General features: G+C 35.7%; 1 protein-coding gene across 3 annotated transcripts in view; it reads right to left on the bottom strand.

Annotated features, from left to right (window-relative positions):
* Positions 1-1,340: 1,340 nt before the first annotated feature.
* The window catches only part of LOC145774804 (uncharacterized), a 32,983-nt gene continuing 14,881 nt past the window's right edge, over positions 1,341-19,442 (bottom strand). For 2 of the 3 annotated variants that reach the window (XM_082586117.1, XM_082586116.1), the window contains 10 exons: positions 17,509-17,606; positions 11,483-11,613; positions 9,170-9,328; positions 6,766-6,951; positions 5,780-5,965; positions 4,485-4,670; positions 3,518-3,703; positions 2,535-2,720; positions 2,021-2,146; positions 1,341-1,689 (listed from right to left, as the gene is read on the bottom strand). In XM_082586117.1, coding sequence (XP_082442243.1) covers positions 1,577-1,689; positions 2,021-2,146; positions 2,535-2,720; positions 3,518-3,703; positions 4,485-4,670; positions 5,780-5,965; positions 6,766-6,951; positions 9,170-9,328; positions 11,483-11,613; positions 17,509-17,606 — 1,557 coding nt within the window. In that variant the 3' untranslated portion in view covers positions 1,341-1,576. The remainder of the gene's footprint in view (positions 1,690-2,020; positions 2,147-2,534; positions 2,721-3,517; positions 3,704-4,484; positions 4,671-5,779; positions 5,966-6,765; positions 6,952-9,169; positions 9,329-11,482; positions 11,614-17,508; positions 17,607-19,442) is intronic. The other variant, XM_082586118.1, reaches the window with a different exon arrangement.

Here is a 19,442-nt window from a genome sequence, read left to right on the forward strand (position 1 = left end):
CTATAAAATGAATTAATACAAAATTGTTCAAATCTTTAATTAAGGCATGCAAGTGTCTTCCTTTCTGAAAAGCAATAAAAATGAATACCAACAACATATATCTATCTCAGCGGTTCTTAACCGGTGGGCCATGGAAAGATTTTGAGGTGGGCCACAGAACTATTTAAAAATTTGCCAGAGTTAGTGAAAATTTTAGTTTCATTTGTGTTACTATAGTTAATTTTACACTTGTGTGTTTTGTTTAATTGTTTTGATTGTAGCAACAATGAATGGTGCTGCTGTAATTTGCTGCAGAATGGTAATTTTCTTTCTAATTATTGAAATAATAATTTTGGTGGCGTGATGTAATCAATGCCGTCTGTTGCATAATATACGAACGTTGATTTTAAGCAACTACAACAGTGTGGTTCTTGTCGGGAGCCACTTGGCTCCGTAAGGAGAAATTTTTAACTTAAAGGTCGAGGAATAATCGTGTTGAATGGAATTGGGAAGAAATGTAAATCAAATGTAAATTTATCTAAATAATCTATTGAAATGATTAATTTATTTAATACTGAGCACATAGTTTTAGATCAACGTCGAGTTTTTACAACACTTTATGATGTAATAAACCACTTTGTGATTACCATCAAGTCATAGCCTAACTCAAGTTAAAGCCTACTGTGAAATTTGTACAGATATATTTTTGTGAATTATTGTGAGAAGAAATTGACAATAGTTGTGTCTTTCAAAGAAGGAATACGGCATTAATGTTGAGAACCACTATAACTACAAGTTGGTCAATAACGTTCAGGAGCACGCATCTCATTGATGTACAGTATAATGTTTTGGAACATTTTCTGCTGTTTTTAAATCTACTTTGCAGTTTTTTTCTTGCATAAAAAATTAATAGGCCATAAGAATTTTTGTGCAACCAAAATGGGCCACGAAAGAAAAAAAGTTGAGAACAACTGATCTAGCTCAAATAATACTAATTTTATCATTAAAAACGTGATTTAGGGGGCTTGATTTAAAAATGTTGTTAGGGCAGGGTCTAAACAGGGTCAGATTTCAAAATTTTTTTGGATTTATTAATAGTTTAGGCTAAGGCAAAAATTTATCACCCATGCAAGTTGAAATAAAAAATTGCCTCAAAAGGGGCCACCCTACTGTTCGATACCTACCTGGGTGTGGTGAAAGACAGAAACCGTCGATCATTCGACAAACAAAAAATGATCAAAGAACAAAAATGTATTTTATGTGAGTTTATTGCTGTTTTAAGTTTAACGCTTACATTTCGCACAATCAGCAATCAGGTTACACAAAAAGTATTATGAGACAACCTACTGTGCGATACAGACAGCAAAAAAACAAAAAAGATCATTGTAATCTGTATAATCACTGCTTCAAATCCAAACCATTTTGCTTTGCAGTGTACCTGTATATGAATTACTTCAGCAGTTAAAAAGGTAATACTTTTCATAAAAAAAAAACATAAAATATCCCATAAATTGCTGAAACTGCGTTGTGCAGTTTGTTGAATCGTTGTAAAAACAAATGCATAGAACTTCTTTACTGAAAATCTTCAGCCTACCACTTACATTTTTCGACATATAGTTGGAATTTTGAAACACAAACCTACGAAAACTATCAGACTCACCACAGATAAAATAACAAGCAACATTATGACGCCAATAGACATTTGATCACCTGTATAAATATAAAACAAATAAAATTAGCATAAACAAAGATTAATGTCATTTTCCAGATAGAGAATGAATACATCTTACATCTACTGCATATGCAAAAGTGATTCTGATCTTAAGTTTTCATCTTGTAATGAACGGTAGTTGTTAACCGAGTGCCACGTTGATGAACTTTCATGCCTCATTATCGGATACTAACTCATTACCTTTTATAAAAAAAGACCATTTGAAGACCATTGACCATACATTCGGTATCCGGTTTTCATAATTATTGATTTTGCATATTGAGAAAATCTTCCCAGCAATAATTTACTCTTGCAACAATAAGCACTTACTACTTCCACCAGATACATCGTTTTGTCCACCTATTCCATTAAACAATCCAATATTTTGTCCACCACCTGCTCCCGCATTGTTTTCAACAGCACCATCATTTGCCCCGTTTACAGTGTTGAACACTTCTGCTCGAAAATGTTTGTTATGATGTTCGCTACGGTGACACAACCCCCTTCAAATCGATTAAGTCATCGTATAATTGCAGGTTAATAGTCGACCGGATGCAGCACCTATGTCTTTTCGGTGTCAAAATACACAAGTCATTGAGTGACTCGTAGTGATGCGCAATTTGTTTTTGGTCTTTTATTGTAATACAGTTCGTTTAAATTCTACAAGATCTCGCTGCATCACTTCCCATCGTCTCTGGCAGTTAACTATCTGTGGCGTTATCGTAAGTAAATAGGACGATTGTTATGTGAAATGAAGTATTAAGAAATATACATCAAACAGCTACTCAGAGAAGTAGTTGACACAAAACAAAGTTATATGGCTTAGAACATATTAGAAACCCACTTTCAATACAGATAGCTGGAGAAGTCACCAGTGCCAATCTTCCCCCTGAGTTGCACACATACGTGGCACCTACTCCTTGGTATAGACTTTTGCATTGAAAATTAACGCGTACATTGAAGTCGACAAGTAATTCCGCATTGGTGGGGCGAATGGTTGGGTCATTGATAAATAAGGTGCTGCAGGTGACTGTAAACAGTAGCTACTCGTTACTTTGGTTGAGATGTCATTGTATTGATGTTAAAAAACAGTTACTGCCAGATACCCTGGGAAGGATTCAGAAAACTAACCTAAGACTAGAGTAGCTAGGTTTGATATACAGTAACATCTGCTCCATACAACCACTCCCTGTTTCCAATATTGTCGTTTCCAAAGTGAGTCATATCAACTTCTCCCCTTCCCATAAGCAGTGTTTTCACATATTATCTCACAAAATACATTTTTAATCGTACCACGAAGCAGCTTCAGTAGACAAATTGACTACACTCTTTTCGAAAAAAACTGTGTTTTATTAACGTGGACTTGTCGTTACTAATGTATTTATAGGACGTGGAAGTAATCAGCTTCTCGCCTCAATACGCAATAGCTTGTGATGGAAATTGAAGTTTATGTTAGCGTTACCCTATCACTAAATTCAGCGACTAAGAATTATAAAAATACAAAACTTTGATCGAGTTTGAAATTTTCAAAAACTGTTTACAACACTTTTATTTTTTGCATTAAAAAAGTTTTTGGTTTGAAGGCATGTATTTTTTTACAAAAAAAAGACTTAAAACACAAAATCACCACTATTGCAAAAAACTTTGGCGATTGTGTTCTTCCTTAAAGCAATTGGAAATTCCGGGTAGCCTAGTGGTATTACATCCAAAATATGGCACGTAATAAAGGAACCGGTAGCCAATAAAAGATGAGCTGTTACAAAGTAACAAAAAAACATTTACTCAGTGTGAAGCCAAGGTAAATAATGTACTACCAACACAACTTACTCTTCTTGCAATCAGCAGGAGGGGTCACCAGTTCCAATTGACCAATATTGCTGCAGTAATAAGTTGCGCCCACCCCCCGGTATCCAACCTTGCACAAGAACCGAAAGCGGTGATTATAATTGATTACCGTAGCACTCAAGTAAGCTTGAATAGTTTTATCAGGAATAGCAGCAACTCGGCAGGTGACTAAAAATAAATTGTCGAAACTTTAACTGATTTTAAGACTTTCGTTTCCCTGCCAAGTGTGGCGAGAATGGATAGCAATAGACTCAGGTGTTTTGGTTATCAAGGGGCCTCGGCCGCATCAGTATCACATAGCGAATTCAACCGCAGATGATGTCTATTAGCCGATTCATCAAAGAAACACAAACTTTATACAAGTTTGTTAAACAGTCAACTTCACCAGTGCATTGTGTTTCACAACATTACAAGAATAGTCAAAAGTTTTACTTGTTGTTGGTTATGAAAGTATACCAGAGGTCGGCAACCTTTTTTAATTAAAGAGCCATCCTGCTGTAACTTTCGGCAGATATGACCACCAAAGACTCAAAAAGTCACAAAATGAAATATAGCCCAGGTACTTATTTCGTGGTAGCCTATTTCTGTAAATATAGATCAGAACACAGTTTCTCGATAGTACCTTGAAAAATGATTAGTTTCAGAAAAAAATAACAAAAAATGATCTCACTAAGTCAGTGTTGTAACCATGATTTGGCTTTATTAAACTTAAAATTAGAATCTGCAAAATAAATAACCACAATATAATACAATTCAAAGTTAAGACCAAACCAGCTAAACCAACATCTCCATTACAACCTGCACAAACTGAAACTGCAAACAAAAATGAACAATGAAATCGACAAGTCGGCTTCAGGCACTGGTTTTAGGCATCAGAGCACTTGTTCAATTACTGTACAGCTGTCAGTAATAACTTCTGAAAAGAAATAAAAGAAACCTCTGGCTTTACCTTGAACACAGCTAGGTGGTGCAGATGAAAGAACCATGGCCGTGTTAATGCTACAAGTGTATGTCGCACCTTGTCCTGTGTAACCAGTGGTACATTCATAATGAACATTTTGTCCAAAAAGTACTCGTTTTGCAGACGTTTGCGGTTTAGTGTTTGTATTCCCGTATAAACTAACACTACACGTCACTGAAACGCAAAATTGGTAACAAGTATTTATAGGGCCTAATGATTGACTTGTTGTGAAAAAACTGAGCTTGTGACAGTATGAACTATGATTGAAAATTAAAGACTCTTCTTTACTAATAAAAGCGACAAGATTTAATAAAAAAAGCAAATATATAATATATGACTGAACTTAATAGCAAAATCTTTTCTCAGGAAGACTTTCGACTAATCAGGCAAAATTTGTCCCAGTTTAACAACCTTTATTGTTATCACACTTTTGTTCTGTAATGCAAAAAAACTAGTAATCATACACTATTTACAACTTGCACTTTTGTTTCACTGTGGAAATTCGAATTTTTCAATTCAAACACTAGTGCATCCATACTTGTCCGTTTATTGTACGGCACAAAATAGAAAAATAAAGAAAAACAAAAGTTGGAACATCAACTTTTGACGGACATGCACCTAAATTCAATGATATTCAAATACGATTAAAGTTGTGCTTCTATAAATAAAATTGATTATGATTACAATGTGATCGAGTCCAACCAATTCTAATTAACTATTTATCTCACTGGCCTCTAAGCTCCTTTATTTTTTCGGCGACCTAGCATTGCCTGCCAAAATTCCTTCCTGGCGGCCAAATTTTCACGCTGGGAAGCCAAAATAAAAAAAATATTGTTTTTAGAAATGCGTTAGACAGTCAATTAATATCTTCTTTTTGCGTTAATTCAGAACAAGAGCCCTGAAATATATTTGCAGTTGTATTTAAATGCAATGCTTCTCAAGTAGGTGTAGAGCTAGTCTTCGAGTTTATATAGTTCGATGCTCAACCTTTTCGCAAAACTTTCACGAAGTCGATTAAACGACTTTGTCTTGTTCATGAGGAAAGGTTGTAAATGAGAGTGAAGAGAAATAAGTTTAACGTAAAAACGCAAGTGGTGAAAAAGTTTAAAATACCAACGGAGTGGAGAAACGTTGGTTGTGGAAGTCGGCGGCCAAGCATGGCCTACCGGCGCGGCAGTAACGACTTCTCGGCAGCCATGGCCGCCGAGAGCTTAGAGGCCTGATCCCATGTCCACCGAAAAGTTTCTTCAATCAAAACAGTTCAGCTTTTTGATTACACTCACCAGCTTGACAGTACGCCGGAAGAGTTTTCCGAAGAAATCTTCCACTTTTTTCGCACTTGTACGTAGCTCCAGTTCCTGTATATCCATATGTGCAGTTAAAAGCGAGTTCTTCACCAACTTTTGACCTTGTCACATTTCCAACGGCTTGCAAAGTGGGATCATTAAGGGAGTCAGCAAAACAAAAAGCTGCAAATAATGGGAATAGAAATCGATTCTGTATTTCTTAAATTTACAGTCTCCTGATACACCTCATGGCACCAAGGTCTCGCCTGTAAGGTGTTACGCGCCTTCCCGGATATGTACATGGTCCGCATGATCACACAGCTCGTTTACAGCGAAACTATTAGCCTTAACACCGGATTCATTCTTGAAGGATCAGTCTTGTAGCTTACTAACTTCTATTTAACATGACAGGCAACTATGAGTTTGATGACAAACTATCTCTCTTGTTGCTTGAAATCTGTTCCATTGTAGAAATGGTCATTATTCCCGGATTGAAAAAGTGCCTTTGAAGTTAAATCTTGGCAGTTTTACCTACTTTCAGAGGCTTTGAAATGCTGACGCAGGCCAGCTTAGTGGTCATCGAGATTGACAGAGTGAAATTTCCGTATGTTGTTGTTTGTGAATTAATTGCGTAAATGAGAATGCGTTGCTCCATGGCATAACCAGAGAGTTAAACGGGCTTGCGCCTTTTTTTCCATTTCTTCCTTCAAAGTCAGGTACTGATGTAGCTGAGCAATCGGGGTAGACCATCCAGATCTAGGACACAGCTACCTTCCACAGTATAGTAATAATAACGGAGCTCAATTGAACTTATAATTATTAGTGAAGAAAAACACATCAAAAAGAGATTAGCTAGTTTACATTGAAAAAAATAGACCAAAGGGGAGAAATTGTGGCAAATATCAGTAAATATATACACAAAAAAGCCTACATTTTGGTAAGTTATATGACAAACAATAAAATTTTAAGTGGATCATATTTACTTGTAAAAACACAGGTATCCCTAGCACTTGCCAGTGACATGGTCCCATCTTCTTTGCATTTGTATGTCGCACCATTGCCAAGGTAACTACGCGAGCACTCATAAATGACAACTCGGTCAAGACCTACAGTACCTTCACTAATAGTTGCTTGCAGATGTATTCCAACAGAATTTACAGGACATTCAACTAAAAATACATAAAACAAAGTAAAAGTTTTTTTTACTTGTTACATCTGCAATCCAGCTACATCTGCAATTGGTTGTTGAAGGTAGAGAACGTGGGGTGATAATGTACAGCGGTGGGCTGACTCAAAAAAAAAGAAGAGATGATTGCGATTTGTGAACGTAGTTGAACTAACTTTCAGCTCGGATGATGATGAATGAAATCGGAGAAACTTAGTACCGTGGTTGTATTTCTTATGGGTTATCAAAAAATAAACGAACAACAAACAAGTAGGCTTAAACTCTTTGTGGATGTTGAGGATCATTTACTTTAAAATGCTTATGCACACACACTCCGTTTAACATCAGTTGGAGATTTAACTGTTCTAGATTGAAGGGTCTACTTCAGTGGTTCTCAACTGGGGGTCCGCGGACCCCTTGGGGTCCGCGAAGCGATTTCAGGGGGTCCGTGAAAGCTTGCGAGTTTGCAACATGATTGATAAGTTACGAAATGTAAAAATTGGTTGGCTGTGCTTTATTTGTGTATTAGGCTACCGTGATTTTCAAACTGTACTTCCCAACGAACCGGTGCGATGTCCTTTGAAAGTTCAAAGGTTTGGTTTCTAACTAAAAAAATATCATATAAATGAATTAATTTTTTAATAAGGCTATGTTCAACTTAATTTTTTTGAGACAGTAGTCTATTGGTCAATGCTTAACTTAGAAATACAAACGTTGGTCAGCAGTCTATCACCACTCACAGTTTTGCGATGACAAAGATTATAACGAATTAATATTGATTAGAAACGAAAAAGGAAGAAATTGTTTGTAACGGTCGCAAAATTCTATTGGTTTTTGATAAAATTTATAGAAAAACATCAAATCAACTATAGCCTACTGATTTTTGATGTGCTAACATAAAGCTCATAACATAATTTCTCTAATGTCATCAATAGTCATAAGTGTGTCGCGAGTTCACCAAATTCTTTTAAGTCGTTTCGAAACTCACAAAACATTTGATTCCATTATAATTATAGGAAAAGCGATATACCAAAATTTCAGATAAAATTTTTTTGGGGGTCCGCGACCGCTTCGAAGGTACCAAAAGGGGTCCGCCAAAACAAAAAGGTTGAGAACCACTGGTCTACTTTTAAGTTATAACCAACAACGTCGTGCTTTCTGAGGTAAACTCGGGAATGTATGGTTTTGAATATCTGGAACACAAGGTGGAGTAAGTTTCCTGAAGAGGATGACCTATTGACATGACCTTGTTGTAACACGTAAGCTAGTTTAAAACTTTACCCTGGTTTGTTGCGAAGTTATTTGAATTGAATTGCAAAACTGAGAGGCATCTGTAATCTACAACAAAAACAATGTCTCCATTTTCCATTGCACCAACATCTGTGCTGTTTAAGTGAAGGTTTTGAAACGACACATTTATCACTATGGAAGTTACTTGCTGAATCGGAAATGAAAATACACTTGTCTTCCAAAAGAAAAATGAGCAAGGTTGGCATGATCAGATTACATTAATGAGATTTTGTATTTTTTGTTATTGTTTCTCAGTGCCGTAAGACCATAGTTTAACAATTCAAACACAAAACTATGTAAAGGCATTACTTAAAGGTTTACGGCTTCCTCGTAAGGAATAAATTACTAAATAGACAAGAAAAGGAGCATTCATAAAGGAGATATGGTACACTGTGTACTGTGTAGGCTAAATGCAAACAAAAACAGTATTTCTGAAACCTAATAGCACTTGCCAACTTAAAGCAACAGTAGGCTAATCATAGGGAGTAGGTGTTACACCACTGTTACACAAGATCATAATATGAAGTGTAAAAGAACAGAAAAAATGTAAGCTGCAAGTGTATACTAACTTATTCAACGCAGAATATTAACGATTTTAGTGCAAGCTTAGATGTCCATCAGGTTATAGTTTTAAATTGATCGATCGAAGCGAGCACGCTGAACATGTGATGATGCAGTGATTCATTGCATTCTCTCTGGCAACAATTTAATTCAAATGCTCCAAGCCCTCGTTAAAATAACCACGTAAGATTTATTCTTCTTTAAATTGTTAAAAACTTTGACTAAAAATGACAAGTCGATAGTTTTAAATTTTACAGTTTATGTTAATAGCAACCTTGCCACAAAACATATAGCAAAGAAAACATTTTTTTGATTTATAGTAGAATCCAAATAGATTTTACTCTGGCCCAACTTTATTTATCGCTTCTTACCTAAACACCTCTGCGAATATTTTCCTGTGGGCAAGCAGCTAGCAAAGACTTGTATTCCGTGAGAGCAAAACAACGTGGCCGATGATCCACAGACACATGAAGATGCGATACAGGAGACACTGCTAACGTTTCTGTTGCCACTGAAATTACTCGGGCATGCTATCAAAATTAGTACATCATCGGTTACCACAAATCCAAAAAGATTGAGCAAAAAGTTGACAGCAAAACACATCATCAGACCAAATTTGGCATCATACAGACAGCTACTTAGGCTACTGATATTAGGGAATTAGGGTTTAACCGGCGTTATCTTTAAAGTGCAAAACTAAAAAAAATATTTTACAGGCTGTTGAATTAAAGGCAGGACATAACAAAAAACTTCAATCAGTTGATAAATTATGTATTAATCAACCAATTTAACCATCTGGATGTTATTAGTGTTACCAAACGTCTGAACTCTGTTGGTGTTTTGATGTTAGCCTAACAATTCCCCACAAGCAATCTTTCTTAAATTTCTTGAAGCTACTATTAGCCATTTAAAACCAATAACAATAGAAAAGACGGATAGTCACTTTTAACTATTGCAGTGCTTTCTTTTCTCAATTGCGACATAGTCAGTTTAAACAAGCTGTAGGGTCATTCAGTGTTTGCCTAACTTTGCTTAATATAACAAGAATTCACTAACATACTTTGCAGAATTAATCTACTGAAAGAATTGACTTGCGTTAAAAGACTACTGGTCAAAAGTATGCAAAAATGAAGTTATTCAAATCCATGTGTATTTAGAGGCAGTGAAAATTTGCTACATGTTTATGCGAGTTAATTGTTTCGTTTCTTTTTTGTAATTAAACAGCCTTAAAGCTATTTTAGTCAATTTCTTATAGCAGTAAATAATTTTCACATATCTATGTTAAGGCCGTGTTTTTCAATTTCAGTTAAACTCCCTTTACAGTGTAGGCTATCACAGCCCTTTAGTATCAAATAACACACACAAAAATCTCATATATTATCGTGAAATATGCCATTAGAGGGGAAGAAATGATCTTTGAAAAACCAGAAACTCACTTTAAGGATGAGTCTGGATGACAGTGTATTTTCAGTTGTAGTCTATATTTACATCACACCTATATATTGGAACAGAATTTAAGTTGAATAATTAATTAAGCAAACTTTGCAACGCCACCAGTTCGAATGCCCTGGTCTGAAATCAAAATATTGGGTAAAATATTTGGCAGAGTTCAACAGTAAAGCAAGAATTGCCGCCGTGCAACACCCTAAGAAAAAAAGAGGGTTATCGCGAAAAAGCGTTAAAAGCCTTATTCACTAACAAATACATCATCGAATAGAAAAACTTAAACCTAATGTGTGTAATGTGTATATTTGAATGTAGTTTGATTTTGTTGGTTTCAATGTTTTTGTTTAGCATAAATGAATGCTGGTATTGTTTCATTTGAATTAAAAATTCTTGTTCAATGAATTGTATTTTTCAAGACATGTATTTCGCTGCAATCGCGCGTGCCACCTGCGATATCGTAACAAGCAGTCGCTCAAGGGAAAAAGCGGTTTTTGCAATTGAGAAGTTCTTGTTGGTTTCAAAAATCAACTTCAACACATTTTCTGCCTTTCAAATATTTTTTCACTTTATACTTTACTTAATGACATTATTCATTTGTAATGTGAATACAGAGGTGGGCAGTAGCGCGCTACTTTTGTAGCAAAGCTATTTTTTGGTAATTGCAGCGGTGATACATTTTTGTTGGAGTAGCGGCTAAATACAACACCCCTATATGCCATTCCTTCCAGTGCTACGGTTGAAAGGGTTTTCTCCGTTGGAAAAGACGTGCCTAAGCCAACCCAGACAGCAAAATCCACCATTTTTACATTGATTCAACGTCTGCAGATGTTGAATCAATGTAAAAATGGCAGATTTTGCTGTCAGGGAAAGCGGGCAGTCTCCGCGACTGACATTTTGAAATGCTCGTGTGTTTGAAAGATGCGCAAAAATAAATTTCCCCTACAACGTGTTTTCTATAACGACGCTGAAATGGCAGTGTAAAAGAATGATGTCATTCGTTTCCAAGGCCATTTTGATGTCACAAAGCGCTGTGTCAGTTCAAGAGAAAAGTAGTGGGAATAGTAGCGGTAGCCGCACTACTTTAGTCCGAGTAGCGGTAGCGGTTAGAGCATTACTTTTAAAGTAACGGATGCCCACCTCTGTGTGAAAGCAACTTCTCATACAAGGTTTATTAAAATAAAGTTAGCTTTGGTTACTCGAAATAAAAAAATATTAAATAACGCATCCAAGCTACATACCAGCTTTTGTATATTTCTTTGATTGATGACCAGCGATGGAAAACACAAAAGATTCGTTTGCTTGTAATTGTGATAACGTTATGATGGACAAAAATGGAGTAGACAACTGCGCTACAATGGCGGGTAGATGACTGAAAAGAATTCTTTTTATTTTAATACTTTTTTTTACTTTACTTGTATTTTTGTTTTCTGTAAAGATTGAAAATAAACGTAAATATGTTTAAATATGTTAAATCTGATTTCGTTACTCGTCTTGGTATGCCTATGACAACCACAAGACATACTCTCTGCCAAAGCTCTACTTTGTTTTTTACTTGCACAAATTCTAAAACCTCGTACAATATTATAACCTATGTCTTATCGTGTAGCAATCCAATATCATGCCAAACACGTTTTCCTTCCTAACAAGTGAACTATTTTAACCTATACGTCATTTCCTAAAGATTTTGTATTTTCCCATCTAAGCTGCTCTAAAAAGAAAAAAGAACAGAAAATAAAAACTGTTCCCACTCGCCCTTTGAGGAGAGAAACGAACAGACACAAGAGAGAATAAAAATTAGAACGTATACAATTTGGATGACTGTTAAATTCTGATAATTCGCAACCTCTTGCTATTTCGTTATTCTATATATACTATTATATAATGTTTAAATTCATTTTGTTATAAACCTACAATATTGTACGAACACCTTCTAATAACTAAAAACTATAATTCGAGTAATAATCGTGTGGAATTCATCTGACAGCAATATAGTTCGAACATATATATAGATGAGAACTGCCTATACCTGAATAATCTCTGCGATTTCGCTAAGTCTGAAGCAGCACCAAAATGGGCTTTTTTTAAACAGTTTTTTAAAGAGTCTGACCTCTAACCCTAAAACGGCAATGATAATTAGGCTACGGTACCCAATAACTTAAAAAAAAAATTGAAAAAAAAAACCATTAAGGGATCGGACTCACCGAATCGGACTCACCGAAACGGGCCATTCCGTAATTTATTACACCCTGCGTAGAGGTGAGCGGTGTTTTTCAACAATCAGCTTAAGCTGGGAGTCGAACCAAGATTGCATGATTGGAAAGCGAGCGCCTTATCCGCTGCACCATCCCACCAAACTAACTGATAATTATATAAAAGGTTTTGATGGAAATGTTTTAGTCGCGATATACTGTATCTCTTAAAAATGGTAAATGATAAACATGTGATGGAAACAAATGATCACTAATGATAAAGTAATATCCAAATTCAATTCAAGCAAAATTCTCTTACAAATAGTCAAATCAAGAAAATTAAAATATTTAGACATTCAATAAGGCCAAACTCGTTACAAAGATCATTAATGAAAGTGAAGACAAATGGTAAAAAACAAAACAAAGGCAGACCAAGAATGATTTCAACAAACAAAATTAAATTACAGTATAAAAGTACCATGTGAACAGCTCATGGTCGATGTCACGATTTCTTTCTATCTCTTACCAGAAAAGAGACTTGGAAAGGATTAATGATGTAGTTTAATGAGATATCACCAAAAAGCATTCAATTAATACGAGGAGGGAACATAATGATGATATCTGTTCTCTGGAAGCTCTTTGGTCTATGGAGTGTCACACAACTGCATTTAATGTCTCCATATCTTTTGATGCTATATAGTGAAATTATCAAGATGGCGAACCAATATCCACATTCCACAGTCAATACATACGGACTTCCCATTCATGAAAACCCATTCACCCTCGAGCGGTGAACTGCAATATGCTATTCAACCTCTTGAAAATAATAAAGCATCAGGCCTCGACGAGATACCAGCAGAAAAATGAAAAAGCGAAGCCTTCAACCATTAGCTACTGATTGTGTGCAGCAAACTACTTGAAGATGATTCACCACCTTCAAATTGGACCGAAGCAGCAATACTAATACCAAAACAAGGTGATCTCAAACATCCCAAAAACTATCGTGGTATTAGTCTCACACACACTACTGCTAGAGTCTTCAATAAGGTGGTTCTTAATCATCATCATCGAATAAAACCTCACATCAAACCTATCTTAAGAAATAATCAGGGTGGCTTTTCGAGAAGGCAGATCTACTGCAAGCCAAATTCTAACAATAAGAAGAATCATTGAAGAAATCAAAGTCAGGAAACTAGGTGCTGTCCTTACATAATTGACATTTGTAGATTTTAAAAAAGCATTTGAATCAGTTAAGAGAGAAAAAATTTTCAACATTCTAAAAGCATATGGTATCCCATAAGACAGTTGGTGCAATTAAAGCGTTGTACTAAAACACAAAAGCAAAAGATGGCTAAACAGACTTTTTTTAAATCTACAGTGTACACTGATACAAGAAAGGAACACTCTTGCATCATATTTGTTTATTATTGTGCTTGATTATGCCTTTAGAAAAGCTATTGAGGCAAATCTACATTTGGGTTTCACATTGAAACAAAAAAAAATTGCCAAGATATCCTGCAACTGCAACATTTATCACTGACACCGACTTTGCAGATGATATTGCTTTGCTATCTGACACCATTACTGATGCCGAAAAGCTTTCACACTAAGTTGAATCTACTGCATTGGACACTGAACGGCCAACAAACGATACTAAAACAAAATTCATATTCTACAAGTACAATTAAGACGGCATGATCCATAATTTAAAAGGAACGCACATTAAAAAAGTCATGAGTTTAAATACTTAGGTTTTTGGATTGATTCCACATGGAATGATATAAATTCTCGAAAAGCAAAGGCTTGGGCAGCAGCTAAAAAAATTAATTTATAATAAATATGGAAATCAGACATTACAAAAAAAAACTAAAAACACAACTTTTTCGAGCAACAGTTGAAAGCGTCTTGACCTTCGGTGCTGAATGTTGGACTCTCATGAAGGGCGTGGAGAATCGCCTCAGCAGTTGCTAAACCAGACTTCTAAGAAAGGCACTCAACATTAGCTGCAAACAACACGTCACAAATAAAAACCTTTATGATAACCTTCCACCTCTCACTGAGACAATCAGAAGACGAAGACTACAGCTGGCAAGTTACTGCTTTATAAACCAACAAAAAATTAGTGATGTTCTTAATTGGGAAACAAGCTATGGCATTAGAAAAATGGATCGACAGGCAAAAACCTTTCTTCATCAATTAGAACAAGACATTGGAGTACAGAAATACGAACTTTCAAATTTGATGAGGGACAGGGATGTTTGGAGAAACTGCGTTGGTGGTGTCCGGGTAGGCCCAAATGGATGATGATAGTGAAATTAAAAATATCTTCACAACAGAAACAAGAAACTCTTTCAGCATATTCTGATAGGTTTGACAAACAAATAACGAACAACTAGTGTTAGCTACAACATGTAAAAATGTAGGATTTTTAAACCGAGTGATTCTCAGCCGATTCTTGCAACATTCCTCCTCTGATTTTGGAACTTTTTATTTCTTACCTAGTACGTAAATGATGTATCATGAGGAAAGAAAAATAGAACACACTGGTTTTTGTGGAAAGTGCAAAGAAAAACGAGCTCGTGAAAAACAGCGTCTCACTTTCCTCAAGGATTATTTTCACGTTACAACCATAACAATTTTTAATACAGTCAAATACTGGGACAAAAAAAAAGAACTATAAATGAACGCCTAAACCTAGCACACAAAGAAGTACAGAAAGTAGACAGAATGACTGAAATAGCAAAACGCCATTTGTTAGACGACAAATTACATATTGTATGTTAAACTATCAGTCTAATCTATTCCTTTAGTTTTATTGTTGCATATCTGGATAAACCCTTGAAGTCATGCCAGTGTTTCCCGAATCACAGTATGTGTCATAGCACAGCACAATGGTATGTCGTACCCGCTGAAAAGCCAAGTGTGCCACTAAACTTGTATTAGCCTACTAGAGAAAAGACTTATAAAAACGTTAGAGGATGCTTTTGCAAAAATGATGCAATAAATGCATGTTGATTGGATGCCTTGGTCGATGATTTCAGTAGTTCTTTGTTCGGCTACCCTCTGAGGCTGAGTAGCAAGAGCATCATCTCGATACCCGAAAGCGCGGTTTGATGAAAACACGTAACTGTATAAATACTGTAGCCTACAGATTTAACGCCTAACTTGAGGCTAGACATGTGACTGCTTTCCCGACTACGCAGCAAGTTATTTGACGACCATGGGATGCAAAAATCTAAATACGAAAAAAAATCAAAAATTTCCCAAACCATCTCATAATTTGGTGATATTTCAAAAGTAAAATTTGGTAACGGACAGACATTGATGCGAAAATCTTTAAATTTGAAGACCACAAGAGCCCCAGCTCCCCAATATTTACCGTGTTAAAACTACTAAGTATGATGGTTTGTGTAGGAAAAAATTTTGGGTTTGGCTTCAGTATTACCAATTTTACGAACTATTGAAATAAAGTAACGGACAGACAGATAGAATTGGGAAAAACCACCAGTCAGCCTACACATGCACTTTCTATCTAAATTCAGCTCCCAAACCCAATAGATCAATGTTTTTTTTAATTGGAGATCTACCCCCCATCTTAAAAGTAGTATTTTTTGCTAATCCCTGATGCAGTGTTTGTGCAACAATTAGTTCAAAACCTTGATATAAAGTAACGGACAGACATTCTAAAAAGTAACGGACAGACACTATCTCATTTCTGAAGATTTTTGCTGCACTGAACCAAGGTGATGGAAAAAATGTTTATTTCCCAATAGGAAAAATTATGGTTTGCAATTTCGGAAAATTTTGGTTGAAAAACAGTTCGTTTAATTACAAAAAAATTGTTTTAATATTCATAGGCTACCATTACAATTAAATACATAAATTACATACATTTCCGAATTTGTTGTCATGCATTTCCAAATATATAGTGGTGCTACCCTGCTTTTTCCATCCCCGCTGAAGTGTTTTTCTACCCTTGTTTATTCATTCCTTACTATATTTTTATATTCTTATCAATATTTGCATTATCATAGCGGTCACTTTCCTAGATGAAAGCAGTTTATTGGATATAAATTCTTGAAATTATCTTTAATTCATGAAAATTTACAACTTTTTCAAGTTAGTTCACATAATTTGAGTTATAGTATCCCCAAATGTGATGAAGTTCTGGTATGTAAAAAAAAACATTTCTCTCTCCTGCAAGAATAAGGTGTGGAGTGGCTATAGCCTGCACAACATCACTTATAGGGTAATCATGAAAGTCCTCATCCTTTGGCCATCTCCATGTTGATCCTGATATGTTGGCTTTGGAATAACATTTGACAGTTACTCTCTCTTCACTTGCAATCAAAACTTGTCAATGACATTTGCAGCGAGTAACCAACAATTGTTAGAACAAACATCTTTGATATTTCCCTGACTCAAAACATGATCTTCATTAACGAATCACAATTATAATGGGAATTTTTTTTAATAAAAAAACATTTAAATATAATTTTTTTTTTACTTCAAAAATTTTTTTTCAATCTATAAAGGGGGATCTAATGCGCTAGGGCTAGTTCCCACCTTCCCTTTATGACTAAATACCCAGTCATCTTTGACAGTATTGGACTGGTGATTAAAGCCCTATTTACAATCTACACTTTCATTCACGGAACTGAGTACACGTGACAGTCTAGGCTAGGCTACTAAGCATAAATACGTTGCGGCATAATAAACTGAAAGCCGTTGTCAACTTTAAGAGGTAGCCTACTTAAATGCTATAGCCCACGTATGCATGTAAGTAACGACTTAGCTACAAAGTGTAAAGAAAAAAATTACTATTTGAGGAGGATTTCCCCTCCAGTTGGGAACCAGTGGTTTAACCGAAGTGTTGCATGACAGAAGTTATTGTCGTACTAGTTGGCATTATTGATCGTAATGCTAGATAACATTTTCATCAAAACTGAAATAAAATTTATATATAGCATCGAATCAACGACGTGTAGGTCACGATAGCACGCACTTGACATGTTTGGCTTTGTTATTAGCAGAAAAATTAAACCATAGCTCTGTAAAAAAAACTATATCATCACCTTATGACCAGCCGCCTTTGATAAGGATTGGAAGTGGTGTAGTTCACATATATTGGAGCTGAACGAGAAGCAGGAACGGTGATAACTGCTGCTGTCAACTGAAAAGAAATTACAATACAAACAAGACCTTGTTTGTTTGGTTTTTCACATTCATCGATTCAGAAGGATAGGCTGATTAGGCAAACCAAGAAAATGATACTTATAAACATAATTATGTCGATTGCGATAATCGAAAAATTACAGTTTTACATAAAATGAACTGAGTTCATGAATTTTGAAATAAAATGAATGCATACGATAATGATTTGGTTGGTTGGTTTTGAATCTTTATCCTCGAACTGACAAAGCCTTAATAGGCTATTCCTGGTAGTTCCGCATACTTGAAGAGACTTTTGACGCAGGGCCGGTTACTGAGATTGACAAAGTGAAGTTTTCAGATTGTTGTTTGCGGGAAATTATTCCATCCACCAGTTGCCGCTGAATGGAGAACAGTCCTAAATTGCATTGCTCAAGCGCATACCCTGAGAGCCGAACCAGCGCCGCTTGATCTTGAGTCGGACGCGTAACCACTGAGCTCTGAGCTAACGGGGCGGACTAAGGGCTTTTAAAGCTTTGTAGTTGAATGAGTTTCGCTTTTAGCAGCATGATCGTTGCTTACTTCACAGTGTAGATTCAAACGATCTGTTATAGCCTGATGCTGCGGGTTCTTTTTGGCAATATCAAATTACACTAGCTTTCGGAACACAGTTCCCTAGTCATGTGCTATGACGAATGGTGTTTTGTTTAATGCTTTGTTTCACCACTAGTAATCAAGATCTTTTCTCAAAACATTATATGACCGATTGGTAGTTTTGAACACATAAGTTAAAGTGTTAAACAATACCAAATAACTTACAGCTTAGAAAACAGCAATAGGTAGACAATTCAATAGACATTTACCCTTGAAGGGCCATGCAAGTCCAAACTGTATTTTGCGATTTTTTTTGTATGTGTTCTAGGCATGTAGCCTACAATAAATGGTTGTCGGTAAAATTTTTCAAAAGTTTGATTGTGTTTCCTTTCCAGGATGGTTTTTATCTGCCCTATATTTGACAGCGACGCGAGCGCACTGAACCGTGCAATAATCAGAAGTGACATCACAGAAGGACAGCTGATCGTATGTTCACACAAGATGTATTAGCAAATGCAGAATAGGCGATCGTTTCCAGCATATACAATACATATTATACAATAAACGCTTTATATCGATTTCAAGTAGCTTTTAGTACTTGATAACATTAACACAGAAGGCAACTAACTTTAATCAAGTACAATTGTTAAGAAGATTACATTATTTTCAAGGTTTTTGCTATATAGCTTAGGCTACTGCACATGTACAAAGATCACTTTATGTCCAGATGGGAAAGCTTTTTTTAAAGCAGACATTGAAATTGCGACTTTTTTTTATTTAAAATCAAGATATTTAAAACCAACATAATTACTTTCAATTGAAAACCTCGACCTGATGGCCGAAACGACGCATGACCGCAGAGGCACATGGATTGATCGACCAAGATAACCCCAGATGCACTGAAGAAACTATCTGTAGATAATGTGCCTACAGCGTCTAAAAAATAACTTTTCGTTACATTTACTCTTATCACGGTAACTCCTTCACATTTAAAACAACATGTGCTTTTTATCGTCAATACGAGAAGTATCTGGTGAGGAGCTAGAAGATCTAATTCTAAACAGTGCAAGTAAACTGCTTTAGATTATTTAAGGGCAACGCCAATGTGTTGGTGACAGCAAGCAATATAACTGAAAGTGCACAAAAGCTTCATTATTAATGATATTATTTTCCAAAAAAGATTGAGCCGTTCCGCATACAGTATGTGTATTTTATCGTTTTCATACATCAGAAAGGCCCATAAAATATCGACATCAGAAAACAG

This window comes from Aplidium turbinatum, chromosome 7, assembly GCF_918807975.1.
Source record: "Aplidium turbinatum chromosome 7, kaAplTurb1.1, whole genome shotgun sequence".
NCBI classification, from domain to species: domain Eukaryota; kingdom Metazoa; phylum Chordata; class Ascidiacea; order Aplousobranchia; family Polyclinidae; genus Aplidium; species Aplidium turbinatum.